The sequence below is a fragment of the Myodes glareolus genome, chromosome 19 (assembly GCF_982192425.1).
Source record: "Myodes glareolus chromosome 19, mMyoGla1.1, whole genome shotgun sequence".
NCBI classification, from domain to species: domain Eukaryota; kingdom Metazoa; phylum Chordata; class Mammalia; order Rodentia; family Cricetidae; genus Myodes; species Myodes glareolus.
This window is the reverse complement of record NC_142044.1, coordinates 46,337,527-46,365,406: the sequence shown is the minus strand read 5'-3', so window position 1 is coordinate 46,365,406 and position 27,880 is coordinate 46,337,527. Positions and strand designations below refer to the sequence as shown.

General features: G+C 48.1%; 1 protein-coding gene and 1 long non-coding RNA gene across 5 annotated transcripts in view; one reads left to right on the top strand and one right to left on the bottom strand.

Annotated features, from left to right (window-relative positions):
- The first annotated feature begins 9,315 nt into the window (after positions 1–9,315).
- Efcab6 (EF-hand calcium binding domain 6) overlaps positions 9,316–27,880 on the top strand; it is a 196,484-nt gene continuing 177,919 nt past the window's right edge. For 2 of the 4 annotated variants that reach the window (XR_015735668.1, XM_087899132.1), the window contains exons 1-3: positions 9,370–9,451; positions 16,099–16,319; positions 17,771–17,877. Coding sequence is in view for 3 of the 4 variants with exons in the window: in XM_087899132.1 (XP_087755258.1) it covers positions 17,807–17,877 (71 nt within the window). In the remaining variant the exon portion in view is untranslated. Of the gene's footprint in view, positions 9,452–16,098; positions 16,320–17,232; positions 17,333–17,770; positions 17,878–27,880 lie in introns of those variants that run through there. The other 2 variants (XM_087899133.1, XM_087899134.1) reach the window with 2 other exon arrangements.
- Positions 16,780–17,123, bottom strand: LOC125407412 (uncharacterized). Its single transcript, XR_007234206.3, has 2 exons — positions 16,982–17,123; positions 16,780–16,899 (listed from the first exon to the last, which is right to left on the bottom strand). It is a non-coding gene; the product is annotated as an uncharacterized LOC125407412 (long non-coding RNA).

Below are 27,880 nucleotides of genomic sequence, written 5' to 3'. Positions count from 1 at the left end.
AGAAAAAGACACCCCACCTGGAAGTGGGGGGTGGTGCAGAAAAACACCATGACCCTCTGTGAGCACAGACATCACCAAGAGCGGGGGGGCCCCATCTGGGGGATCTCCTGGGGACAGCTTTTTCCCACCCTCCTGTTCTGATAGCTGGGGAAGGCGTTTGGCTCCCTTGCAGCTAGCCCTTCTCTGTGCAGCCAGCCCTGCCCTGCTTAGAGCTTGGCATCCCTTTCCCACAATGTCGTCCATCCTTGCACACTGCATGTTGCGTGTTTTAGAACAGGGTGGCACCTCGGTCTGGATATAGCCAGGAAATGGCCTCTGACCGTAGCCGCTGATTGTCCCATGATGACCTCGAAACCTCATCTCACAGTGGTCCTTGTTGTCTCCTGGCAGATGATGTTCCTATTAGGCCTGGCTGACCCTTGGAATGCTCACCTTCCCTGAGCTTCCCAGCCCCACCCACACTTCCACCCAGGAGCACCCCTTCCTGCACTGGACAGGCTCCTCTATATTCCTGTTCCTGCTGCCTTCATGGACGGGCTGCCCTGGGAGCAGGGGTGTGGTGCCTAACCAAAAGCTGATGGATGAATATTGTCACATCTCAGAGCCCAGAATCTTCTGTATGCTCCTGCTGAGCTGGTAGAGCCTGAACTTCCCAACTCAGGCATAGGCTGGGCTCCTAGCTCCTGGCTCCAGGCTCCTGGCATGACCTGTTCCACAGCGACCAGAGCTCTACCATTCCTCTAGGTGGCGCCAGTGAATCACTCCAGGAGACTGTGCCTAGTGCCTCTCCTCCCAAGTCCCTGCCCAGAACTCAGTGCCAGGAAGCCACTGGGTCCTTCCTAGGACATTCCACTTGCCTCTCACCCCCCCCCCACATTTGCCAAGCACCTGTTGTGGTAAAGCTAAGTGCTGCTGACAGCCTGGCCCTTCTGCTCGCCTCTAGATCTTTGCTCATTTCTAATCCGCTTCCTCATCCCTCTGTGGGCTCATTGCTCTGCCTACCCAAAGCCAGACACTAGCCAGGCAGATGAAAGGAACCATAGGGGAGAGCAGAGCTTGCACCTTGGAGGTCAGAGCTAGCAGCCTCAGGAAGGTTGGGAGATATTGCTAGGTATAAGCAACAGGCAGGGGCAGGATTTGGAAACAGGAAGGGCAGCCTAGGGAAGAATGGACAGCATAGGGAAATGAGGCCATTCTTTTATTTCCTTACCTGGAGTCCTATAGGTACCCAGGTCTTTTCCCCTTTTCTTCCTGGTGATTTGCAGGGCTGTTTGACCTCTGGCTCCCTGGAGATTTTGCACTAGCACCGGCCTGAAGGTATAGCTAGAAAGAACTTGGCCGTCTTTTGTTATGGTAATTCCACCTGTAACAAGGTTCCAGCTGTGGGCCTTATATGCCTGCCACACCTGCCTCCCACAGCTGATTCTGGCCTTAGGCGCCGGGCACCTGTCATCTTCTTCCACTGCTCCTGATGGGAGGGGGCTTTGCCCTTTTGCCCCCTTTGCCCACTAATATATATACCCGACTTGAGTTTAATAAAGTGGCCATTTACTCTTTGGTGAATGAGCAGGTCTCTTGTGTCTTTGTGCTTCAACCCTTAGGACAGTCGTCCATTCGCGTGGACTCGGTTCGGGAAAGCGTGCCTGAATCGGGTGTGGGAATTCATAGAAAAGTGCAGGGGTCAACAGAGTCCCCCAACCCTGCCATCATTCCTGAGACCACACCTTGCCATCTTTGACCAGGGTTCCCAGTGTGCAGACCCCAGAGCCTCCTGTGACTTTGACACAGGAGAGGGCAGCTGATCATGATGACTGTAACTCTGCAGCCCAGGGGGGACGAGGCCCGCAGGAGACTGCTAGCCACCAAAACACCTGCCACGCGATGTGGCCATAAGCATGGTCTCCAAAGCATGCTGGGCTTCTGCCAGCTTCTCACACCAGAGGACAATCTGGCTCCTGCTTGGATCCCAGTGTGGTTTGGCTCCGAGTCTGAGCTGTGGGGCCCTGAAATCTGCCTCAGAAAGATGCCTCCAGCCACCGCAGGAGGGAGCTTGTGTTCTATTAAAAATGGTTTCTGAGAAACCAGACAGTGCTAAAGTGTGTCCAAAAACTGAAAGACAACCAGGAAATACATCTTACCTTTAAACATTTTTTATTTGTGTGTGTCTGTATGTGTTTGTGTATGTATGTATGCACACGTTTGCAGGCATGTGTGTATATGTGTTTGTATGTGTATGCATGCATGCTTGCAGGCATGTGAGGCCAAGAAGTCCCTGTTGAGTGTCTTTTTCAGTGGCTCTCTTCCTTGTTTTGGGGGGCTAGGTCTCTCATGGAGCCTGGAGCTGACCAACTCAGCTGGTGGCCCGTGAGCCCCAGGCATCAACTATCCCCACCTCTGCACCTGGCTTTTTTATGTGGGTTCTGGGTCCCCAAGCCTATGCAGCACACTTTATCTACTGAGCCATTTCCCTAGCCCTCAGCAGCTTATATATATATTTTTGAAGCCACCATCTTGATGTGTGGCGTTGGGTACCAGTTGAGAGGAAGCTGGAAATGCCTCATGGTGGGTCGTCTCTGTGGAGGCACACACTCCCTTGTTCCCATGTATGCCCTTGGGAATCTCTGGTGAATGGCTGTAGTCATTTGACTGTTGTTTCTGCTCCCCTTCCCTGCCCGTTCACAGTCTACCACAGCGTCCAAAGAGGGAGGAAACTCTTCTTTAAGGGGAACTGGCTGGCTGTGTCTCACTACCTTCCCTTTGCCAGGGACTCAATCCAACTGTGGAGAGTGTGAGGGCTTTGAGCTCCCTTTGGGTGGACGCTTCACTTCTTGTATCTGGGATACAGTGAGCTCCTTCTTGGAAAGCTTCAGGAGGCCCGGGCCCAATCCCCTTTTTCTTCCCTTGGCATTAAGAAGAATGCTTGATGTTAGCAAGAACGGGACTGGAGAGATGGCTCAGAGGTTAGGGGCACTTGCTGCTCTTGCTGAGGACCCCGGTTCAGTTCCCAGGTGGCTCACAACTGCCTGCAACTCCAGCTCCAGGGGATCTGAGCCACACCCATCCTTTGTTTCTAACTCCTGTTAGTCTGTGTCCCTCACCCCCACCTTAAGTACAGCCTTAAGAATGAGACTTGACTTGCCATCCCCCCTCCCCCAACACACATACACACACACACACACACACACACACACACACACACACACACCATTTTACTTGAGTTGTTAGGAGCCTCGTGAAGTGAGACTGACAGGATGTGGTGATTGTCACTGTCCTGGGTCCCTACCGCACCTGGGGTTGTTGTAGAGGGAAGGAAGCCTAGAGTCTGTCCCTGCATTACCCTGGGCTTGGCCCAGGGCAGGACCCTAGTCTCACCCTGAGACAAGATGTGGCTCCAGGTTTCAGTCCATTGAGGGGAACATGCCGGGACTTACAGCCATGAATTTGGTAAAAGGAAGAATTCCCAGTATGCTGTTTTCTGTTTCTTAACCATTCTCCCATTTCCTTCCCAAAGTGGTTGTTTTCAACCCCCCTCCTCAGTAGCAGATGTCTCCCTCTCACTCTCCCAACACTGCTTAGTGTAGCATTCCTTTCCTATCAGGTAATCAATAGGTGCTTGTTAACTAACTAAAGGCAAATTAAATGCTAAACAACGCTAATTACAAACTGTTGCAAGAGCCCGAGAGCCCCCCCCCCCCTTAGCAGAGAGAACTGTTGGTGATTGCTGGGATTCGCTTGCTGTCCAGGTGGATGCGTCTCTAGACCGCTTTGCTCTAACTGCAGCTCAGTTCCGGAGGTGGGGGCGGAGTGGGGGAGAGCATCCTCCTAAGACCCTAAGACGCCTGCGACGCGATGCTGAAATCGGAAGTCCCAGTGTGTCCCACTGTGCGGTCTTGTTCAGGAGCGAGACAAGTGGGTTTTGATTCCTATTTCCATGAAAGGAGATAGTCAGCAACCATGAAAGGGGCTGAGGGGTTCGATGGTATATCAGCATGTCAGGGGAAGACAGGAAGATAAGGTGCCACACTAAGCCGCACACAGTCTCTCCAGATTGAATCCTAAAATGCTCTAGGAAAAGGCCCCCTGTTTACAGGCTATTGTCTGTTATTGGCGATGACCGTGTTTAAAATGTGCGATTTAGTTAGTTTCTGGCTGAGGGAATGAAAATGAGCAGGCCTATCATCTGTCAAGGTAAATATGGGGGGGGGACGGAAGAGGGGGGACTATTTTTAGTCAAGAAAAATAACTGCAGCAGGAGCTACTTACACCTCATTTGGTTTAATTTTCAATTATTTTGGATTTACTTATTTTAGACGTACGGGTGTTTGGCCTGCATGGATGTATATATGTGCAGCCTGTACATGCTTGGTGCCCACAAAAGCCAGAGAGGGCATTAGATTCCTTGGAAACTGTAGTTAGGGATTCTTGTGAGCCACCATGTGGGTGCTGGGAACCGAACCCAGATCCTTTGGATGAAGCTGCCAGAGATCTTAACTGTTGAACCATCTCTCCAGCACCCCCTCATTTATTTTTTGTGTAAGTCCCTTTCTCCTAAGCACAGCTGAGTTGAGGCTCATTTGGGAGTCCACCAGCAGGACAGTGTCTGACTCCTGGCGGTGCTCTCAGCCTGTGCATCCCTTTGGTGACCACACTCCTCCCTCCACCAACCTTTGGCAGTGGCAGGCACGCTGGAGAGCTGGGCTGCTCCTCGGGGCTTTGCCACATCCTCTGCTTATCTTCAGTGCAAAGGCATAATCTCTACTACCCTCTTCCTGGACTGGCAGAGTGACAAGTTGGTCGCTCTAGTCCCATCTCTTAGGCATTCACGACTGGGAAGGAGGCTGCTGTGAGTGGCCAGACCTACAGCACTGCCTGAGGATTGTGGCCATGCAGCGGTCTGTCTTCTTGATTCCGACGGGAACGAGCGATCTGTTGACTCGCCTCATTGTAAGACTATTTTCCTTTCCACCTCCCCCCGACCCACCTTTTTTTGTTGGCAGTACTGAGGATGGAACCCCAAACTACAGGCATCCTAGGCAAGCTCTGGGCTCTGCCACAGCTCCTCCGACTCCTCATGATTCTTTGTCAGGGGTGTCACCAGAGGGCTCGGGCAGGGCAGCAGAGATGTGGTGGAGGGTGACCTGTGGGTAGTCTGTTTCCTGGGAGGTGAGTCCCTCAAGATCCTGCTGTAAATGTTGCTAAGGGGGCTACGGGAGGATGTACACCCCACAGTCCCGGCCCCAGCCTGTTGAAAGCAGCGCTTTGCAGGGCACCCCTCCCCCACCCCAGCTCTGAGGGACTCAGCAGGGTGGGGAAAGTCTTCCCAGAGGAGATGACAGTCATCAGACTGTTGGTTAGGGCCACTGTCTCCATACAGAACCTGGTCTGTTTGGACAGAGATCAAACCCACACTAATAGGTGCTCTGGTTTCATTGGGCAATAAACAAGTGAGCTGAATTTAGCTTCTTGTGAAAAATAGTTAACTCTTCACACAGAAGTGAGAAATTTCCAGAGCAGGGAAACACTTCAGAGTAAAGATGTGTGTGGGGGGGGGATAACAAAAATAAAATAGCATGGGTGGGAGCTGAGGCTAGGATCAAGTGCTGTGTACGTTGTGCCTCCCTCACATAGACAAACCCACGGGTATAGTTAGGAAATTGTCTCAGGGTATCTACTGATGCAGTGAAACACCGAGACCAAAAGCAACTTGAGGAGGAACAAGTTTACTCAACTTATTACACTCTCACGTTATAAGTCTGTCGTCGAAGGAAGTCAGGACAGGAACTGGAGGCAGAGAACCTGGAGGAAGGCGCTGATACAGAGGCCAGGGTGGAGTGCTGTGCGCTGGCTTGCTCCCCATGGCTTGTTCAGTCAGTCTGTTTTCTTACAGAACCCAAGACCATCAGCCCAGGGGTGGTACCACTCACAATGGGCTGGGTCCTCCCCCATCAATCACTAATTAAGAAAAGACAGTAGGCTTGTCTATACCCAATTTTATGGAGGTATTTTCTCAATTTAGGTCCCCTCTTTTCTGATGACTCCAGCTTGTGCCAAGTTGACATAAAATGAGGCACAAAAATTACGCCAAGCCTTTTGGCACCAGCCTCCCAGATCCTTGGGAGGCCAAGGCAGGGGATAGCATGTTCGTAGGCTACAAGGCCAGCCTGGGAAATTTGGTAAGGCACTGTTTCAGAGTATTGATGGCTGGGGTGGAACTCAGGGGTAGAGAACTTACCCAGCATGTGGGAAGCTTTGGGTTTAACTGCCAGGATCATGGGAAAAGAAATCAGCCACAGTTGTCTTGGGGTACAGTTTTTCTTGTTTCTTTTGGCTTTGTTGTTTTTGTAATAGAGCAGGGCCGTGCTTTTTTTTTTTTTTATTGCCATGGCTCTGTAGTATAGATCAACATTAGGCATAGTGAGGACTGTAGCAGGCTTTCTTTTGGGCCACCAACCAACTCCTAAATCGTGGCATGGAGACTTAATATTAGTTATGAATGCTTGGCCTTATCTCAGCTCTTGTTTCTTGCTAGTTCTTATAACTTAACATGTTTCTCTTTTCTACGTTTTGCCCCAGGGCTTTTTCTCTTTCTGTCTGTATATATTACTTTCACTGCTTCTCATGTCTGGCTGGCTGTGGCCACCTGGCTTCTGGCCCCAGGCATGACCCTTTCCATTCCTTCTTCTCTCTGTTCTTCTCAAGTCTAACTTTCTCCTGCTCATTCTATCTGCCCACCAACCCCACTTATCTATTTCTCTGCCTAACTATTGACTGACTGTTCAGCTCTTTATTAGACCAATGAGGTGCCTTAGGCAGGCAAGGTGAAGCTAATGCAACACATCTTTACATAATTAAGCAAATGCAGCACAAACAAGTGTAACACACCTTTGTACAGTAATATTCACAGCATAAACAAGCGTAACACATCTTTACATAGTAAAAATATTCAACAACGGAGAACCCTGGTAATTCTAGTTCTAGAGGATCTGATGCCATCTTCTGACCCTTTTGGGCACCACACACATACATGGTGCATAGCTGTAGATGCAGATGAAATGCCCATACACATATTAAATCAATATATTAAAAAATTATATTGTGAACAAGAAGTCATGGCAACAGGAACTTGACAAGACTGGTCATATTGCATCCGTAGTCAGGAAATGGAGAACGGTGAATGTCTGTGCTCAGCTAGTGGGTTTTTTTTTTTTTTTTCCACTTGGAAGTTCCAGCTCCTGGAATGGTGCCATCCACATTCAGGGTAGGTGGCACCTCAATGAACCTAATCTGGATAATCCTTAGAAATTCCCAGAGGCATCTGAGCCGACAACTTCCACTGGAGCAGGCAAGTAAGCAACCTCTGCAAGACCAGGCAGAGCCAGCGACCTTAGCAGGAGCAGGAACAAGGGAGCAGGCCTGAGCCAGTGACGTCTACAGGAGCAGAAGCAAGCAACCTCCACTGGAAAAGGTCTGAGCCAGTCACCTCTGGAGCAGGCCTGAGCCAGTAACCTCCACTGGGAACAGGGCCGAGCCAACCACCTCAGAAGGACCAGGCCTGAGCCAGCGACCTCTGCAGGACCAGGCCCAAGCAAGTCTCTGTGCGAGCAGACCTGAATGACCTCCGGGATTGCAGAGCAACCTCCGGGAACACTGAGTGACCTCCAGGATGACTGTAACTGTGGCCCGGACTCCACCACAAAGAACAACCATCCAAGTCTTGGATCCACTGGCAGCTGGAACAGTGATCACCAGAGACACACCCTCAACTACACCAATCAGAGGAAATGATGGGTGGACGAGGTAAGAACACACTCAACACCATAAAGAGCAACATGACCCCAACAAAACCGGTGTCTCTACAACAGCAGGACTTGAACACCCCAATACAGATGAAGCAGAAGAAAATGACTTAAAAATAACTTTAGGAGAATGTTTGAAATGAAAAATTCTCTCAAAGAAATGGAGGTAAAGACAAACAAAATTGGAAGACATTAACACATCTCCTTTTTTTAAAAAAAAATCAAAAAAAGGAAACAAACAGGTGAAAGCACGTTAGCTTACTCCTTAAGTAGGCTGGAAGGCAGGTACTATATCTGGTTCATTTGCACAGCACAGGGCTAAGGACCCATTAACTCAGCTCCTAGCGGATATGTGTGGGGGGTATCTTACCCTTTGCAGCCCTGTCTTCCTTTCCAAATAAGAGTGGCAGAAACGTTGTAAGTGGGGATGGTGGACTCAGCTGTATGGATTCTCATTCTCGGTCTGGCTTGATCAGTTGTGAATCCTTGGATAAAATACTGTGTGTGTGTTTGCATAGGACCTGTCTTAGCATGCTGTGAAGACTGAAGTGCGTGTAAAGTGTCTGGGGAAACCAGGGACAAGGGCCATTGCTTTCACGATCACTAACGTGATTCTTTGTTCTCTGACTAGGCCCAGGGACTTGTTACTAACTAATTTGTTAGGGCCTTATGGGTGTCCACCATGCCATGTGCTAGATATAAGGTGGAGTCCAAAGGCAGTGGTGGGCAGAGTCAGTTGGTCTTGTTTTTGTAGAGTCATACAACAGGCCTCTGCCAGACATGATAATCCTGGCCACTGGAGATGGAGCTAGCACTCATGAACTACGATTTGGGAAAGAGATTCATTATCCATAGGTATGCTTCTGGCAGGGCTGAAGAGCTGGTTTAGTGATTAAGAGCACTTAGGGGATCCAAGCTTGGTTCCCAGGATGCACGCAGCAACTTACAACTATCTGTAACTCTCACTGTGGATGATCTGACACCCTCCTCTGGCCTCTGTGGGCACTGCCTGCACAAAGTGCACATATATACATGCAGACACATAGTCAAACACATAAAAGTATTCTTTTGAAGGCAAAATGAAAGAAGCATTTTATTTTACTATTTTTAATTGTTGTAACAGATAAAAATTCTTAAAACGATAATGAATTTTAGTATGGCATATTTGTACACTGATTATATATACATACATATATATGTATATATACATATACTGATATAATTGTGATGAATATGGCAATTATATAAAGAAAAGGAGAACACAGGAATACTTTGCTATAATAATTTAAAAACAAACAAGTGTTTACAAAAAGTCTGCTTCTCCGAGGCGGAGCAGGTCCGTGGGACTCGACCTCACACGCGAAAATTCAACGTAACAAAAACACCACACCTGTCGCTGGCTCCAGTCTCCCGCCCAATGACAGCACTTCCGGCGGAAGTTCTGTCAGGGCCCACAGCTTTATCTGGCTCCGCCCCTCTCCTGGCCAATCGCAACTCTGCTTCTTGCTGGGGGCGGGGACTCGCCGTCCACTTAGCAGGCGCTCTGGTTGCTGGGGCAACAGCGTCCTAGAGACGCAGCTCGCACCCTCCCCCGGAATCCCTGCGACCAGGTCCGCGCAGGTGTGGGCGCAGCGAGGCGGAGGCAACCCAGCCGGGTAAGGCGGCGCGACGCGCTTGCTTCGGAGGGCCAGGGGAATGCGGGGCTGCGCGGAGCGAAGCGAGGTGCGCGGGGGAGCGGGCGGGCACCCGCGGGAGGTAACTTTGCCTACTTCCCACTGCTTGTGGTGTTTTTCACGCTACTCATTCGCCCCCCACGTAGGTCCCGAACACCACTTTCTGCACTCCATCTGGAGGAGAACTTGAGAGACCGGTCTGCCACAGGTAGCAAGTTGCAAAGGCAGGACCGCCTCACTCTGCCTCCAGACTTGACTGATATTAGTTACCCGCCCCTCGCTGCCCAAATTCCACGTGAAAGCACTTCGTGAAATATACTGAGGTTTCAGGCAGAAGACTGCCTTCTAGCTCACCCCACCACTCCCTTTCGTTTCCTCCTGATAAAACCTTTTTGTTTTTATCTATTTTTAGGAGGTCTCACTGTGTAGCCTTGGTTAGCCTGAAGCCCTCGGGTGTAGATCAGACTGGCCATGAACTCACAGAGACTTAGTTGCCCCCTCCTGAAAATGTTTACTTTTCACAAGTCTGCTTCTTCAGAAAGCCTCTTAAGTCACTCCTGGACAAAGCACCCACATTTCTTAAATTTTATCTGTGTCCTTAAAGGAGTGGACTTAGAGAAATGCAGTAAATAAATCCCGTCTATACATATGACACTTTTTATTTAATCCATTGCCTTCAACTCAATAAACATTTTTTGGCTAAGCTCCAGGGTTTCTAAAACGAATCCTCCATGGCTCCTTGGGTTTTAGGTGAACATGTGTTTGTCTCTGACCCAGTCTTATGAGTTTGGGGAAAAGGGTTTGTTTGCGTTATCTGCGTATTGCCTTTCTCCTCTACATTCATATCAGTGCTTGGTTCGAGGTAGGGATTCTTTTGGAAGAAATGTTTAACTGAAGCTGGAAGTGGTGGTGTACATTTGTCACCCCAGCATTTGCGAGGTTAAGGCAGGCAGGAAGATCTCTAGTTGGAGGCTAGCCTGGTCTACATTGAAACAATGTCTCAAAAATTAAGAAACCCTCAAGGCTTACCTTATAGCTTATATGGTGCATGTCAGCTTTATTTGCACCCACTTCTTTTCCTCATACAGAATTTGGGCACCCATGATGTGACCCTTCCAGCTGTTCAGCACCCCAAATAGAAGCAGTTCTGCAGGACTGTTCAGCAGCCCGATGCTAAAGAGGCAGTTGCTTTAGCAAAGCTACCTCACTGGTCTGTATCAAGAGCCAATGTTTAATTAAAGCTCATAGATCAGTGGTTCTCATCCTGTGGGTCGTGACCCCCTGGTAATTGAACGACCATTTCACAGGGGTCGCATATCAGATACCCTGCACATCAGATATTTGCATTACAATTCGCAATAGTAGCAAAATTACAGTTATGAAGTAGCAATGAAATATTTTTTTTCGTGTAGTCACCACCCCTTGAGAGTCTGTTGGTTTGGTTTGGTTTGGTTCTTTTTTGTTTTTATTTTTCCACCAGACCGGGTCAGTCTTTGTAGCCCTGGCCATACTGGAACCAAGGGCTGGGATTAAAGGTGTGCACCACCACTGCCCAGCTCGAGGAACTGTGTTAAAGGGTAGCAGCATTCAGAAGGTTGAGACCACTGACGTAGATGCTTAGAGTCACAGATTGGCTTCCTGGTGACTCCTTCCGCTAGTACTGACACGTAAATGACAGGCAGTAGATGATAAAACCAGGAGAAAAGATGCCAACTCCCACCTTTTTTCTTTAAGCTTCTTCCCATATTGTTTTGTAAAGTACATTTATATGAAAACAACCCCTGTGGGCTCATAGGATGGCACACGCAGGGTTCTTGTAATTAAGTATTAATTCACCTTCGGTATAGTATCTTTCAGCATGCTCTCAGCATCAGGAAGAACATGTGAAGGAATGGATGCTCGGGCACACCCCATGGCTAGACCCGAGTCCCAGGATAGCTCCAGTGCTCACGGTTTCAGTGCCACCTTGCTCTGTTCTGGTTTTTGACTCCCTGCTGCTGTTTTGCGTATTTGGTTTCAGACGCCATTGTTGTCTTTTCTTCTGCTCCAGTTTGTGATTTGGTCACTGATCCCATGGGTGGGGACACTGAGCACTTGGTATGTCAGGCACATTGGTGGGCCTTGTATGGACTTGAACGTTTTATTAGATTCAGTTGTTGCTGTTGGTGGTGAGTGTGTGGGGAGGGAGGAGAGAGAGAGAGAGAGAGAGAGAGAGAGAGAGAGAGAGAGAGAGAGAGAGAGAAAGAGAGAGAGAGAGAGAGAGAGAGAGAGAGAATGAATATGCATGAGAGCCCATATAGTAGTCAGAGGACAACTTGCACAAGTCAATTCTCTCCTTCCACGTGCAGGTCCCAGGGATCAGACTCATGTTGTCAGGCTTGGCGGCAGTATCTTTATCCAATGAGCTATGCCATTGGCCCCTTTTGTTGTTGTTGTTGTTGTTGTTGTTGTGTTGTTTTCTGAGACAGGGTTTCTCTGTGTTGCTTTGAATCCTTTCCTGGAATTAGCGCTTGTAGACCAGACTGGCCTTGAACTCACAGAGACTGCCTGCTTCTACCTTCCCAGTGCTGGGATTAAAGGTGTGCACCACCACCACCCGGCTAGCCCCTACATACCTTTTAAATTTAGTCCTCAGGAAAGGTACAGTTATTATGAAAATGTATAGTTAGTGGCACAAGGTGAGACACTTCACAAAGCTGAGAAGCAGTAGAATGTGGCTTCTGCTCCTATATTGTCTGATAGTAGATGCTGTGTTCCTAACAAGCAGATGTCCAGTTACATATCTGAAGTCCAGGCAGGGCTTTGGGATGGCATATAAGAACACCTCCCATGTGGTTAACTAAAACATATAAATCAGCACAAGGCAAAATACTGACAGAACAGTGTCCCAAGTAGCTTAAAATGTCACCTTGACACAGCCTGGAGTCGTCTAAGAAGGGAGTCTCAGCTGAGGGGTTGCCCATGTCAGGTTGGCTTGCATGTATATCCGTAGGGGACTGTCTTGATAGTTAACTGCAGCCCACTGTGGGCAGCATCATTCCCTGGGCAGGTGGGCCTGGCCTGTATAAGAAAGCTGCTGAGCACGAGCCAGTGAGTAACCCAGAAAGCAAGCCAGCAAGCAGCATTCTTCAATGGTCTCTGCTTTAAGCTCCTGGTTCAGTGCCTACCCTGACTTCTCTCAGGATGGACTGTGTTCTGGAAATGTGAGCTAGGTAAACCCATTCCTTCTCCAAGTTGCTTTTTAGTCTCAGAAAGGAAATTAGAGCAAACAAAACAGTCATGGGGAGGAAAGACAATGTTCAGGTCTTGATCAGTAAAACTGGGCTGTGACGTTAGCTGTGAGTTTCTTGTCAACTCAAGGCACAGCAGACTTAAAAAAGATAGCAGTGGCTGGACATATAACTCAGCAGTAGAGCACTTGCCTAGCATGTGTGAGGTCCTAGGCTCAGTTCCCAGCTCCTTCAAAATGGAATTTATTTAATCCAGGAAAGTAAGGCCTTTAGTTATTTTGGGAAGACATCTTTCCTCACATTTAGACAGGAGGGAACGTTCTCCTGGGTTTCATCGGACAAAGCTGAGAAGGGCTTCTGTGTGGTGGTATTTTGTTTGTGATCTAACAAGTAAAACTTGCCTGAAGATCAGAGTGCAGAGCTAAACCACTAGTTAGCCACAGAGGCCAGGTGGTGGTGGCACACACCTTTAATCCCAGCACTCAGGAGGCAGAGGCACATGGATCTCTGTGAGTTCAAGGCCTCCCTGGGCTATGCGAGATTGATTCAGTCTAAAAGAGAAACAGAGCCAGGCGGTGATGGCTCACACCTTTAATCCCAGCACTAGGGAGGTAGAGATGGGAGTGATGATATGTCTGGGAGGAGAGAGGAATCTAAGGTGGGAGGAGAGAGGAATCTAAGGTGGGAGGAGAGAGGAGAGCATTGCATTCAGTATGAGGATCTGTAGAGACAGGATCACCCTTTTGGTCTGGGGATTCTGCAGAGGTAAGAACTAGTGGCTGGCTGCTCTGATTCTCTGATCTTTCAGCATTACCGCTATATCTGACTCAGGTTTTTATTATTAGAATTTGAGCTACACTTCTAGATGACCACTAAATGTTAAGCACTTAGGCACAGTGGCCTCACTTTCAGGAGAGAAGGAGCTGGAGTTTGAACTGAATATTTGGAATTAAAGAACCCTGAGTCATAACAGTCTCTAGTAACACATACTGAAAATTTCTTTTCTGGGACCTCGTGAGTGGGATTATCCTGTCCCCTGGGTTGACACCATCCCTTGGGTACTCATTTACTTAGCAGTGATTTAGTCAGCACCTGCCCACTGCTAACCCTTGTCTGGGCTTTGAAAATGGCACAGTGGTGGTCTCCACGTTGACTTCACATTCCTCCAGTGCCCACGCTGAAGCCACTCCTGCAGTGGTTTTTCTTGAGTTTGGTTTGATTGCTTGATTATTGTTTAATAACTTGAGATGGTGCCATCGCCCTGTTTTCTGAGTTATCTTATTACTGACTGGTGCGCACTCACCCAGAGATGAATGGTGGTCCTTCTCCAGCTATGAGAGCACTGGTCTTAGCAATTTTTCTTTTTAGATTTTTATTTATTTTTTTGGAGGGCGTGGGTGCCGTGGCATACACATAGAGGTCAGAGGACAACCTGTGGAGGTTGGTTCTCTCTTCTTACCTGTGGGTCTGGGGGCTGAACTCAGATCATCCGGCTTTGCAGCAATCGCCTTTACCTGCTGAGCCATCTCGCAGGCTCCCTGTCCACACTCCGTTACTTGCTCCAGGAAGCTCTAGGGTCAGTTCATCCCACCCATTCTTTTGCACTTGGTTGAGAGTCTGCAGAGCTTGTAAGAGGTCCCATGTGGGCCTCACCCTGAGGATCCAGGTTGAGAACACACTTGAAGGAGAGCAGCTGTTTCCACTCTGCAGACGAGGAGACTGGGACGGAAGAAGAATCCACTTGCAAACTGACACCATAGGTGGTATCGGCAGTCTGACCCACATCCTTTGTATTTCCCGCTGTCCAAAAGTCAAGAAGATTGGTGGCTGAGGCGTGTATGGAAGCATGTGGAGGGTCATGGGTGGCAGCGGCAGCTGTGGCGTTTTAATGCATGTGTCTCCAGGTAGAACAGGACCCTCATTTGATGGTTCAGTAGACAGCATTCTCTCAAGTATGTGGATGTAGCTGCCCACATCTTTTGTGTGGCTCTTGGTCTTTCTCCAGTTTAGTCAAGTGCTCTCTCCCTACCCTGTGTGATGCCAGCGCCAACAGTTTGCTCTTTATGCCATTGCTGTTGGCTGCGCGTAGTTTCCACTCTTGTGTTGAGCTATGCATTTTCTGGGTGCCAAGGCAGATGGATGGTACTTTTGTTAGGATTCTGTTATAAATAGCATCTGCTAAAAACTGGACATCAGTTCTTCTCTGGCAAACGAACAAATAGATATGGGAACTAGCTGCCACATGGTGGCTCTGCTTGTGGGTAAGAAGCAGAGCTGGAGCTGGGTGCGAATCCAGCAGGCAGCGAGGTAGAGGCAGGTGGATTAGGAATTCAAGGTCGTACTCTGGTACATAGTGAGTTCTAGGTTAGCCTTGGCTACGTGAAACCCTGACTCTAATAAAACAAAACACCAAAGCCATAAAAGTTTGTGCCATGAAAGTCTGCACATTGTGGGTTTTGCAGGGTCCTGGCTTTCTAGGCATTGTTAATCTCTACCATCAAGTTCTGAATAGTTCCTTTTGTTAATATCTCAGGGTGGTCTTTTCTTGGAAAACCTAAGCATGATATAGTTAGGAATGAGATGTATAGAACCTGTCACAGTGTCTTGTCCTGCACAGCACATTGTTAACTTTTAAGAGCAGGGTAACATTAGCCCAGAGTTCTGTCTCATAGTGTTAGGTGTTCATTCAGCCCATCGAGAACAAAGGCTAATGCTGTGCCCACCTTGTGCCACTCCATCCCGCACAGTCCTCACCCTGCATCGTGCTCCCCTTGTGCTGCTCCCATCCTGTTCTGTGCTCACCCTGAACTGTGCTCACCTGTGCCGTGCTCACCTGAGCCGTGCTCACCCTGAACTGTGCTCACCCGTGCCGTGCTCACCTGAGCCATGCTCACCTGTGCCGTGCTCACCTGTGCCGTGCTCACCTGGGCCGTGCTCACCTGGGCCGTGCTCACCTGGGCCGTGCTCACCTGGGCCGTGCTCACCTGAGCCATGCTCACCCTGCTCAATGCTCACCTGAGCCGTGCTCACCTGAGCCATGCTCACCCTGCTCAATGCTCACCCTGCTCAATGCTCACCTGGGCCATGCTCACCTGAGCCATGCTCACCTGAGCCGTGCTCACCCAGAACTGTGCTCACCTGTGTCGTGCTCACCTGAGCCATGCTCACCTGGGCCGTGCTCACCCTGAACTGTGCTCACCTGTGTCGTGCTCACCTGAGCCATGCTCACCCTGCTCCATGTCTCTCTTTCAGTGCTGGGACCTGGTCTGTCTTGAGCCTTCGTTGGTCTTTTGTGTGTTGCTATAGTCTCTGTGAGTTCATATGTGCTTCACTCCTGCTGTGTCTGCAGCTGTCTGTCACCTCTAATATGTGCGTCTTCCCACCTTCTCTTCCATGTAGATCCCTGAGCTTTGCGGGGAGGGGATTGATGAAGACATCCCATGTAGGACTGAGTGCTGCAAAGTTCCTTCTCTGCACATTGTCCAGTTGTGGATCTCTGTGTTAACTCCCGTCAGCTGCAAGAAGCTTCTCTGATAAGGGCTGACCACAGGGGTCCCATGGAACCCTCCAAGCATCACAGGCTACTGCCAAGGCTATTAGTTGCTCTCCACAACCTGATAGTAAGTCCCTATCACTGAAGACAACATTTACTTATGTCATTGAACATGGAGAAGTTGATGTAGTGCCTAATTAAAAGTTTCACCCCCTACTGACTAGCATTCATGATGCGGGAAGGTATTGTGCATGCTACTGGAGGAGAAAGGTGGTCATCAATATCATCCAGCTACAAATCCTGCAATCTGCACACTGACCAACATGCAAGATATACTGGTGCAATAGTGGCACAGATATTATGGGAGTAATCAACTGCTTTTTGATTGGATTTAAGGCGTACTCCATGAGATGGAATCCATGCCTGACACTGCTTAAGACTAGATAGGACATGGGCCTAGAGGAAAACAATACAATAGTTTTGTATTTTGTTAAAAGAATATAGCAATAAATTATTATTATTTATTATTATAGCATAAATAATTATGGTCCCTAATAACATATTGCTATACTAATAAATCAGCGCTATTTAAAAAGATTTACCATTTATTTACATGTGGTGGGGGCGGGTAAAGGCATTGGATCCTCTGGAGTTACAGGCTTTCATGAAGTGCCTGATGTGTGCGCTGAGAACCAAACTCAGATAATCTGTAAGAGGAATAAACACCGTTAATCATTGAGCTATCTCTCCAGCTCCTTGGCTGCAATCTCCAAAGTCTTCAAGACTCACACCAATAGACACATCATTACAAAATGGACGAAGGCTTAGCGGGATGTCTGAGGTCAGAGTAACTCTAAGGGAGGCCGACCTGTGTGGAGAAATCCACACAGACTTCCCAGGGAAGTACCATAGTGTTGAGGTCCAGGGCAGCCATTCTAGAGTGATGTCTGGGGGCCTGTGGAGGTGGTAACAGCTCCACGGAACTTTGACAATCACACATTCTTAGTCCCCACCCGCTCTTCATGCAATCAGAATCTAGAACTGGGTGCCGCGGTCTGTTTCTAAGAAAGAGTCCAGGTGACTCTGAGGGACATGTAGGCTGGAGAAGCAGCAAGCCCCAGGACAAGGAGAGTTCAGCAGGTGGAGAGGGAGAGGTGTGGGTGGGTAGGCAGAGGCAATAGCATGTGAGGACAAAGGTGTCTGTCTGGAAAGGACCATGTGTGTCCCGGGGACCACCAGAGGCCAGTGTGGTAGAGGTGGGAGAACAGGAGTGGGAGGCAGCTGCAGAAAGACACAGACTGACGCGGTGCCTTCCTGGGTATCAAGGCCCAAGGTGGCTGCCTGTAAGAATGACAGTGATCGGGAGGCACAAGACACCATAGGGCTTTCCAGTCATTGTTGAGGCTGTTGTGTAGAAGATAGAGGAGACAGGGAGAGGGAGGGAGAGGAGAGAGACTGGAGCCTGGGAGGAGGAGTGTGTCCACAGTGCTCGCTGGCAGTGACTTTACCTGTGGCTCAGAGAACCAAGGAAACTGGTCAGCCCATGGGTACTAACTCAGCTGCTCTCTGCTTTCCCAGGATTCTCAGATTCGCAAGTATTTGATCTAGGAGAAAATGAAACGCAGCGGTGCCAAGCTAAATGCTGCCAAAGTCAACAGCACTAGGTCGTGCAGCACCAAGGCCAGGTAAGCACTGCTGTGTCCAGCCCTCTGCCTGCTGCAAGGTCTGCGGGGAAGGTGAAACTTGTGTCACCTCCTTCTGGTTTGTGTCAGCCATTCGTCTGACTTGTAGGAGCATTCCTGCTTGTTTGGAAAGCCCTGGCTTGTGTGTTCTGACTTGGAGGGCTCTGACACCGATGTCAATCCCACAGCCACTATTAGAGACCCTCTGTGACCTGGGCTGCCTCCCACCCACCCAACGTACCCAGGCACCTGTGGGAACAATTGGGCCATTCAAGATTCCTGCAGCAGTTCCCTCTCTCTGCCATAGGTGGCAGCAGCAGCAAATGTTTGGTTGCTCTAACTGAAAACAGGGAAGCTCTGCAAACTTCGCTTGCTCCATCTGAGGACTTGGGGGACTTGGCTGGCTATAAATAGCATATGCCACACACACCTTGTCTGCTGGTGAGGGAGGGGAAGAGTGTAATTGTTTCCAGTTCTTACACTTGGGAAATGCTGAGAGCGGTGGCAGCCAACTGTGGCTCTGCTTCTTCCCGTTGTCAGTGCGGTAGAAGTGGCTACTGAGAAATCCACTGGGTAGAGCATTATGACCATGACAGAGAGGGCATAACACAGACAGCCTGGAACACACAGATCCTCCTGAGTGCTGAGACTAAAGTGTGTGCCACCATGCCTAGCTCATGTATTGCTCTTTTGAGGATTGATATGTGCTAGGTATAGTCACGGTCCCTCACCTCGTGGCCCCCTAGGGAAGACATGGAAATTCACGAGACTCGTGCTACTGTAAAAACTTTACTGACACTTTATACTTTTCAATAGATGGGAGAAGGGTGAGGAGTCATGGGTGGTGACGAAGGAAGGATGGATGGTGTGTGTATGTGTGTTACATGCATTTGATGTGTATTTCTAGGCAGTGAGTATGTGCCTGTAGTTTGTATGTGCATGTGTGATATGTGTATAGTAGAGGTATGTAGTATGGTAAGTGTGAGGGTGTGTGTAGCATGAGCTGTGTATATATATTGAGTGCATATGATGCATGTCGCGTGTGTATGGTGAGCATGTGATCTGTGTGGTAAGAGTGTGGTATGTATGTGGTGACTATTTGTAAGTGTGTGTGATATGTTTGCGGTGGGTACATGTGGTACATGTGTATGGTGAACGTGTGTGTATGTTAGGAGGGGTGACTTGTGGAATGTGTAGTAAATATGTGTGATGAGCTTGCATTATGTGCAGAGTGTGTGTGGTGAGAGTATATGGTGTGGAGTGTATGTATAGTGTGGAGTGTATATGTGGTAAGTGTGTGGTGAGTGTGTAGTGTGTATGGTGTGTAATATGTGTGTGGTGAGAGTATATGGTGTATTTTGTGTGTGTAGTGTATGTGTAGTGTGTATAGTGTATGTGTGGTGAGCGCCTGTGTGGAGAGTGTGCGGTATGTGTGTGTTAAGTGTGTGTGCGCCGGGCACCTGTGTGGTGTTTGTGGGGTAAGAGAGGCTGCTTGGTTTCATGAAGCTTGTTAAGCTAAGTTACAATTTCCCTCATAAAAGTATAGTTGCACGTTATGGTGGGTGCAGTGCAGAGGCAGTCCTGGTGCCCAAGGGACTTTGGATGGCAGGGAGGCTTCAGCTAGGAGTGGCAGGGTGCAGCTGGTGGTGGGAAGCGCAAGGTGGGCAGAAGCCAGCTCATACGACCCACTTACAAGAGAACATTTGAAACAAAAGGGCCCAGTCTCCCCCATCCCAGCACAGCTATTTTTGTCACCTGTTCCGCATGCTGTCCATGTGAGGGATCAGGTATTTATATCAGGGTGTTTGGACTGCATGCTCACTAGGCCCCCTTCTTTACATTGTTCTAAATGCGTTGTTACTATATATTCTTATAGTCGCCGTTTCCAGCTCATTAAAACACATTATCCTTAGGAGTTGTGCTTGTTTCATTTTTGGGTTTTATGAGGCCTGTCTTGTGCTATGAAGGGGTAGGTTTGATAGTCCAGCAGCATTCCTTAGGCTGGGTTCAGGATAAAGGAGGGGGCTCTGCGGGGATGTGGGAGGCCCCAGTGAAGGAAGGCTGGGGCTCACACAGGAGGCTGCCGTCATGGAGACTGGTCAGTTTATAACCATGGTTGTTTCTGCTAAATTGAATTCAGATGGCTGACTAAATTGTTTTTTTTAAGATACCCTATCATTTGGAAGCAGCTTGCTTATCAGCTCACATCCTTCTAATTCCTACATTGAGGACTGTAGACCAGGGCTTGCTGCAGCCAGCAAGTCTTAGATAGAGGCAGTGTGAGACACCAGGCTGGGCTCCCCAGGACAGTGCCAGGACCCTGGGTTCCTCAAGAGTGCTAGTGCCTGCGTGTAGGTATTGCGCATACGTCTGTGTGTGAGCGTCCTGCATGTAGGTATTGCGCATACGTCTGTGTGTGAGCGTCCTGCATGTAGGTATTGCGCATACGTCTGTGTGTGAGCATCTGGAGTCCAGAGGTCGAGGCTGGGTGTTTTTCTCTGCCCCTCTCCACCTTGCTTATGAGCCAGTCTCTCACTGAACCCAAAGCTTGCTGTTAGGGTTGGTGTAGCTGGCCAGCAAGTCTTAGGGGCTGTGCATGCTTCTGCCTGTCAGCACTGGGGTTGCAGGCACACATTGCCACATCTGGTTTTTCACGTTGTGTGCTGGGATGTGAGCTCAGGTCCCCATGCTTGTGCACCACACACTTTACACTCCAAGTCAGCCCCTCCCAGGCCACCTTTCTAGTAACTGCAGTCATAGTCTACACACTCGGGGCGTTCTTGGGAGTTGGTAGTGGTGCTTCCTTATTCCCCCCATCAAACCTATGTAAATCTCATTGTCCACACAGATCCCTCACACATGCGCATAAACACACAAATGCACACTGGTGTTAAATGTGTAAGAGGTTGAGGATTAAGTTTCGTTTGGGTCTCAGCCTTAGTGATCCAGTAAATTTGGGCTTTTTTTTTTTTCTCTAGTATTTAATTTCCCCTTCTTGAAAGATGCAAGTAATGGAATCTAGCCCAGGAGATTGCTACAGCCTTGATGATTAGATACTCAGCGGCCTGAGAAATAGGTTCTAGACTTGAATTTGAAGCTGGTAGAATCACGACATACGCAGAAGATTTGCTAGCTTATTGCATTACTTTGACTTAAAGCTTGTGTTTATGGAGGCTTTGTGGGGGAGTTTTGGAAAGGCCCCACGAACTATGTTTGTCAGTCCACTTCAGGGGTTTCTGAAGTAGTGGGCAAACTTGTTCAACCCAGCCTGATGTCATCTGAGAGTGTATTTTCGAGAGGTGACAGGTGAGGCTGGCTCGATGGCTCAGGGACGCCGTACGCCTCTGTGCTGGGATAATACATTTTTTTGTCTGTTGGTTTTAGATTTTATTTTATGTATATGGGTATTTTACCGATATGTACATATGTACACCACATATGTGCTTGGTGCTGGCAGAGTTCTGAAGAAGGCATTGGATATCCTGGAACTAGAGTGGCAGATAGTTGTCAGTCACCATGTGGGTGCCGGGAATTGAACTTGGGTCCTCTGGGCTAGTGCTCTTAACCTCTGACCCTTCTTGCCAGCCTATGCCTGACTTTTTTTTAAAAACATGGTTTTAAGGATCAAACTCATGCTTACATTTGCAAGGGAGTCATTTATCAATTGAGTCGTCTCCCTAGCACGGAATTCTGTTTCTATATATATTTGATTTTTAAAATATGCTTTTTGTATATGAACATTTTACTTACTTGTTATGTAAATGCACCATGTGTATGCAGTGCCTATGGAGGCCAGAAGGTGATGGATTTCTTGAAACCTCTATGATGTATATTTTTATTCTTAATGGATATGGCAATTTGTATGAATTTATAGAATATTGTTTGACTTCTTTTATTTTTGGTGGTGCTGGGGATTGAATCTGTATGTATGTTGTATGAATATGTATATGTATACACGCACACACTAAGCAAGTGGTGTACCAGTGAGCTATGTTCTCAGCCTTAGTATGCCATTCGAATACATGGATTTTGTGTAAGGAACCGATCAGGATAGCTGGCATGCTGATCACTTCAAGCACTCTTTGCTTCCTATTGTCTAGAATGTCCAGGAGTCTCTCTACCAGATGCTTTGAAATGATAATGCCAACTGAAGTTGCAATGTTAGGGCTTCTTTCTATTCAGCTGTACCTGCTGGCCATCCCAGTTCACGTCCCACCTGTCCCCAGCCTCTCTGTTCCACTGTCTTCTCTTTGATAAGTCAGTCTCCCATGACGCTTAGTCCCTACAGTCTACACTGGAGTTGTTAAAGAGGGAGGGGCCCCTTGCTCCTGAACTTTTGTGTATATGTGTTTGTGTATGGGTTCATGTATATGAATACATATGTAGAGGCCAAAGACAGTCTCTTTCCGCCTTATTTTTTGAGACAGGGTCCCTTATTGAACACAGAAGTTGCTAAGTCTATGAGATTGGCTGGCCAGGGAGCCCTAGAGAACCTCCCATCTCAATCTCAACCTGCCCTGCACTGGGATGGCTCAAAGTCTGTCACCATGACCAGCTTATTTACATGGGCTCTGGGGGCTTGAACTTAGGTCTTTATGCTTGCATAGCAACCGCTTCACCAACTGTGTCACCTTCCCAGCCCTGTTCCTGTCTTAAACATGTTATCATGTTCTTCTACCCCTGACTTAGTTGGAAAGACACAGGAGGGCGAGAGGGGTGTGTTTCCTTCTGTCTCTAGACCGCAGCCGTGGCTTGCCTGTAGCTTTTGCTGAGTGGATACTCATTTGAAATATGTTTACATCATGAATGTTTAGGGTGAATATCACATAGGGTCTGTTTCCAGAGCCATTCCAATCAGTTCTTTGGAGCATCTCTGTGGCAACTGCATCATCTCACCCTGCAGTTGGTAGGAAGGAGAGTTGGAAGTGCCCCAACAGGTCATCCAGCCATTCCCCCAACCCCGGGGTGGTGTTGGGGGAGGGGGTGATCCCCTGCTGGGCTCTCAGCGGCTTCAGGAGGAATTACTTTTCATAGGATGGTGGTCTGTCTCTCTCTCTCTCTCTCTCTCTCTCTCTCTCTCTCTCTCTCTCTCCCCCCCTCTTTCCCTCCCTCCCTTCCTCCCACGTTGCCTTCAGCTAAGTGTTTCCTGAATTGAATGACTTTGTATTGAAGTAATAAAGCACACCTCAGGCAGTGGTTTTGGGTTGATTATCTCACTCCTCAGGTGGCACAGTAAGGCATGAGGCCAAAGCCTAGGCAAGCTGCGTTGTTATTAAGAAGGGGATTTATGGGAAGAATAAAAACCCCAGGGTCTGTGCAACAGCGTGTGTGGCAGGGGCGAATGTTCTGCTTGTCTGAGGAGACCCCATGCTCCCAGCCCCTCCACTCCTCGGTCTTCCAGGAACTTACTAATTCTATAAAATCACAGGGTAGACTTGGTTGTCAACTAACATGCAAACTTGTATAGCCAAAGATGACCTTGAATCTTTTATTTTTTGTTTGTTTGCTTTTTTTTTTTTTTTTGAGACAGAATTTCTCTGTAGCTTTGGAGCCTGTCCTGTAACTCGCTTTGTAGACCAGGCTGGTATCGAATTCACAGAGATCTACCTGTCTCTGCTTCCTGAGTGCTGGGATTAAAGGTTTGTGTCACCACCGCTCAGTGACTTTGACCTTCTTATTCTCTTGCCTCCACCTTCCCAGTGAGGAGATTGTAGGTATGCACCACTGTCATACATAGTTTTGACAACTTAATATAGACCTAGACGTGGTCAGGAGGAGGGAATCTCAGTTGAGAAATTGATTCCATCAGATTGGCCCATGGGAATGTCTGTGCTAATTGATGTAGAAGGACCCAGTTCACTATGAGCAGTGCCACTGCAGGCAGGTGGTCCTAGGCTGTGTAAAAAGGAGGCCAAGGGAGCCAGTGAGCAGCTCTCCTCCACGGCCTCTGCTGAGTTCCTGCCTCTAGTTGCCTCTAGTTTGACTTTTCTGGCTGATGGGCTACAAGCTGTGGGCTCAAATAAACCCTATTCTCCCCAAGTTGCTTTTAGCCAGTGCTATATAACAGCAACAGAAAGAAAATGAGGACATGCTGGGCAGTGGTGGCAAACGCCTTTAATCCCAGCACTCGGGAGGTAGAGGCAGGCAGATCTTTGTGAGTTCGAGGCCAGCCTGGTCTACAAGAGCTAGCTCCAGGACAGGCTCCAAAGCTACAGAGAAACCTTGTCTCGAAAAACCAAAACAACATCAACAACAAAAAACGAGGACAGCCCCACAACCAGTTTTATATGGTGCTGGGGTTTGAACACAGGGTTTGGAGCATTCTAAACAAGTGCTCTGCCAATCAAACCACATCCTCAGAGCCTTATCATCTTTACTGTCCCTCTTGGGACGTCGCTACAGGGTTAGGTCTGAGAGGTTCAGGATTTTACTTATTCTGTTCATTGATCCCCAGCCTTGTTAGAAGGGCATTTACTGTGTGCTGACTCTGTGAACACACACGCCATGCGCTCCATAATCTGTAGGATTCTGGAAGCTTATCTGTGATACTGTGGTCCCCTGCTTTCAATGTAGTCAAAACCAGCCAGTTCTTGAAGAGGAGCTCTGCTGGGGCTTTCAGCTTCTGATGGGATCAGCCTCACATTGTGGTTTTGATGCAGATGGAGCATAAAGATCATGTGTAGAAGCTTGGTCCCTACTGTACCAGCATCACAGGTGATGGGACTCTTAAGGGTCCCATCTTTAATCCCAGCACTCAGGAGGCAGAGACAGGCAGATCTCTGTGAGTTTGAGGCCAGAGTGGTCTATAGAGCGAGTTCCAGGACATCCAGAGGTGTTACCCAGAGAAACCCTGTCTTGAAAAACAAAAGAGTAAGGGTTTAGTGCAGAGTGATCAGGAAGTGGGGGCTCTGTCTTTGGAGGGCTCAGTGATTGTGTGTGTGTGTGTGTGTGTGTGTGTATGTGTGTACATGTACACCTGCTCAGATCAGAAGAAGGTGCCAGATCCCCTGGACTGCCATCACAGGCAGTTATGGTCTAGCTAATGCCAGTGCTGAGAACCAAACTGAAAAAGTAGCCTGTGTTCTTAACCACTGAGCTATCTCTTTAGACCAATGGTCATTTGTTTTTGAATACTTACATTTAATTTCAAACAATTTGGCCCATCAGGACCCTCTCATAAATATGATGCAAATCTGGACTTTGTCTCAAAAAAAAATGAGGAAAACAGTTGCCAACCAAGCAAGTTCATTTCCAGGTACATTACACAAGTGAACCAAAGTGCACGCCCACACAAAAGTGTGTATGTGGTTATCACAGCAACACTTGCACCAGGTCCCAAGAAGTGAGAGGGCTGTACCTCTGAGCCAGCTCTGGCCCTGGTTAGCGTTTATGTGCCAACCGTCTTTACTCCACAGGATGACCCCACTTGGCTGTGCCGTTGTTCTAATCAAGTTGCCTGGCTTAGTTACTTTGTGTTCCTGTGTCACACAGAACATTGGCCTTTGACTGTGATTTCTGGTGCCGTGGCCTGGTTTTCGTCAGGCCAGCTCTGGCTTTGTAAATGTGCGAACAGGTGCTGGCCTCTGCTCCTGTCATTCTAGCCAAGCACTCTGTCACCCAGTGCCGGGTGAGCCCGCCCTCCTCCTTTTCAGAAGCATTTGTGGTAGACTGGCTTTTAATTATCCCTTGAGCATCCGGTAGAATCACTACTTAGTCCATCCGACCCTGGACTCTGTCAGGTTTTAAATACTGAGTCAGTGTCTTCGTTTGTCATCATGTGTTCTGGATTTCCTGCTTCTTCCTTAGTTCCACCCCCCACCCCCACCCCGTCTTCCTCAGAGTTCTTCTGTTTTCTCTTGGTTTGCCCAATTGTATTATGTCCTTATTTCTGAAAGAAGGGTAGTAATGCTTCTCCCATTTCTAATTTTAAAGGGTGTTTTCCATTTTTCCCTGCTCCCCCTGGTACTTATCAACTTTGCTGTTTTCCAATAGTGACCTTCCTCCTCTGTGGCTTTTCTCTGCTGTTTTCGGGCCCCAGCCTTCAAATCTTCAATTTTCCTTCCATTTGCTTGCTTTGGTTTATTTCTCTTCTCTTCTCTCCTTCCTTCCTTCTTTCCTTCCTTCCTTCCTTCCTTTTTTTGTTTTTCAAGACAGGGTCTCTGCCATTGTTTTTTTTTTTTTGAGACAGGGTTTCTCTGTAGTTTTTGGTGCCTGTCCTGGAACTAGCTCTTGTAGACCAGGCTGGCCTCGAACTCACAGAGATCCACCTGCCTCTGCCTCCCAAGTGCTGGGATTAAAGGTGCGCACCACCACCGCCCGGCATGGCTCTGCCATTGTTAATGGTGGGTATAAAGTCTCCAGTCGTGGTTCCTGTCCATCTGGTTGTGTGAGGCGCCACAGTGTGTCAGGCTCTGCTCCTGCTGCCCGTGGCTTCTTTCATGTTTGCGTCTCCTGTAAGTACTCTGGCTCGATTGGTATGATTTCTGACCTATATAAACTTTTCTTTGTTTCTGAAAATGTTCCTTGAGAGCTTTTGCAAGAAAGTCTGCTGGTGATGAATTATCTGAATTTTCATGGGACCAAGGAAGCCTTTGTTTCTCCCTTACTTTTTTGCTGGATATAGGATTTATCTTTTTTCTTTTAGCATTTTTTTTAGTTGAAAAAATTTTTTCACATAATATGTTTTTTTTGTTGTTGTTTTTTTGTTTTTGTTTTTGTTTGTTTTTCGAGACAGGATTTCTCTGTAGCTTTGGAGCCTGTCTAGCTCTTGGACTGGAACTCGCTCTTGTAGACCAGACTGGCCTTGAACTCACAGAGATCTGCCTGCTTCTGCCTGGAGTGTTGGGATTAAAGGCGTTCGCCACCACCACCCGGCTAACACATAATATGTTTTCATAGAGCTCTTCTTGATTGCCTAGATTCTAAAGGCAAGTATGTGTGGGCCATCCCTTCATTTACATTTTGTTTTTTAAAGATTGATTTTATTTTAAAGCATGTGTTAGTCTGTGTGTAGTATTTGCACATCATAAATGCCTGATATACATAGAGACCAGAAGAGGGTGTCAGATCGCTTGGAACTGGCGTTAGAGGAGGTTGTGATATATCTGATGTGGGTGCTTGAATCCAAACTCTAGTCTTCCTTATGTGTTCTTCACAGTTGAACCATCTCTCTTTCTCCAACCTTAGACCATACGAAAGCTTTTGTTGAAAACTTGGCCTTTGAAATAATGCACGGGTAGAATCCATGGCAGTCATGTTCTCACCCCTTTCTCTGTTCTCTTATTGTTTGTGTCTTTTACGGCTTGCTGGATTTTTCTAAACTCACTTTTGAGGTTGGCCTCTCTTCTGCGTAGACCCCAAGTGACTGACGGTCGATTAACTTCATAGTCAGCGTCTAACTGGACATTTTCTCAGTGCTTGGGAACAGCAAGTCTTCCAAGTGTTCTGGGTGCTGCATGTGCTTCATTCCTTCTCTCCTGGCTGGGCAGACCCTCAAGGGCATCCTGGGGGAGAGTTTGGGGCCTTCCCAAGAATGCACCTGGCTCTCCATGTGCACATAGCGCTTGTTACTTGGGTGGCCTGCTAGATTTCCAGGAAAACATGGGAACTTTCCAGAGCCTCAGCTTTCTCTAAGGTTTAGTTAACAAATTTTTGCCCCATTGCCTACTCATTCAGGAGGCTGTGATTTTTAATTCTTTTACATTACATTTATTTGTATATGTGTGGGCATGTGTCATGATATATATGTGAATATCAGATGACAACTTGTAGGAGTGGGCTCTCTGTGTCTGTCTGTCTGTCTCTGTGTATGTGTGCTCGTACGTGTGCATATGTATGCACATGGGCGTGTCTGTGCGTTCACGCACATGTGTGCACACAGAGTGCAAGTGCATGTGTAGAGGTCAGAGGACAAATTTGTTGCAATCAGTTTTCTCTTTCCACCACATGGGGCCTGGGGATCAAACTCAGGTTTCAGGCTTGGTGGCAAGTGCCTTCACCCGCTGAG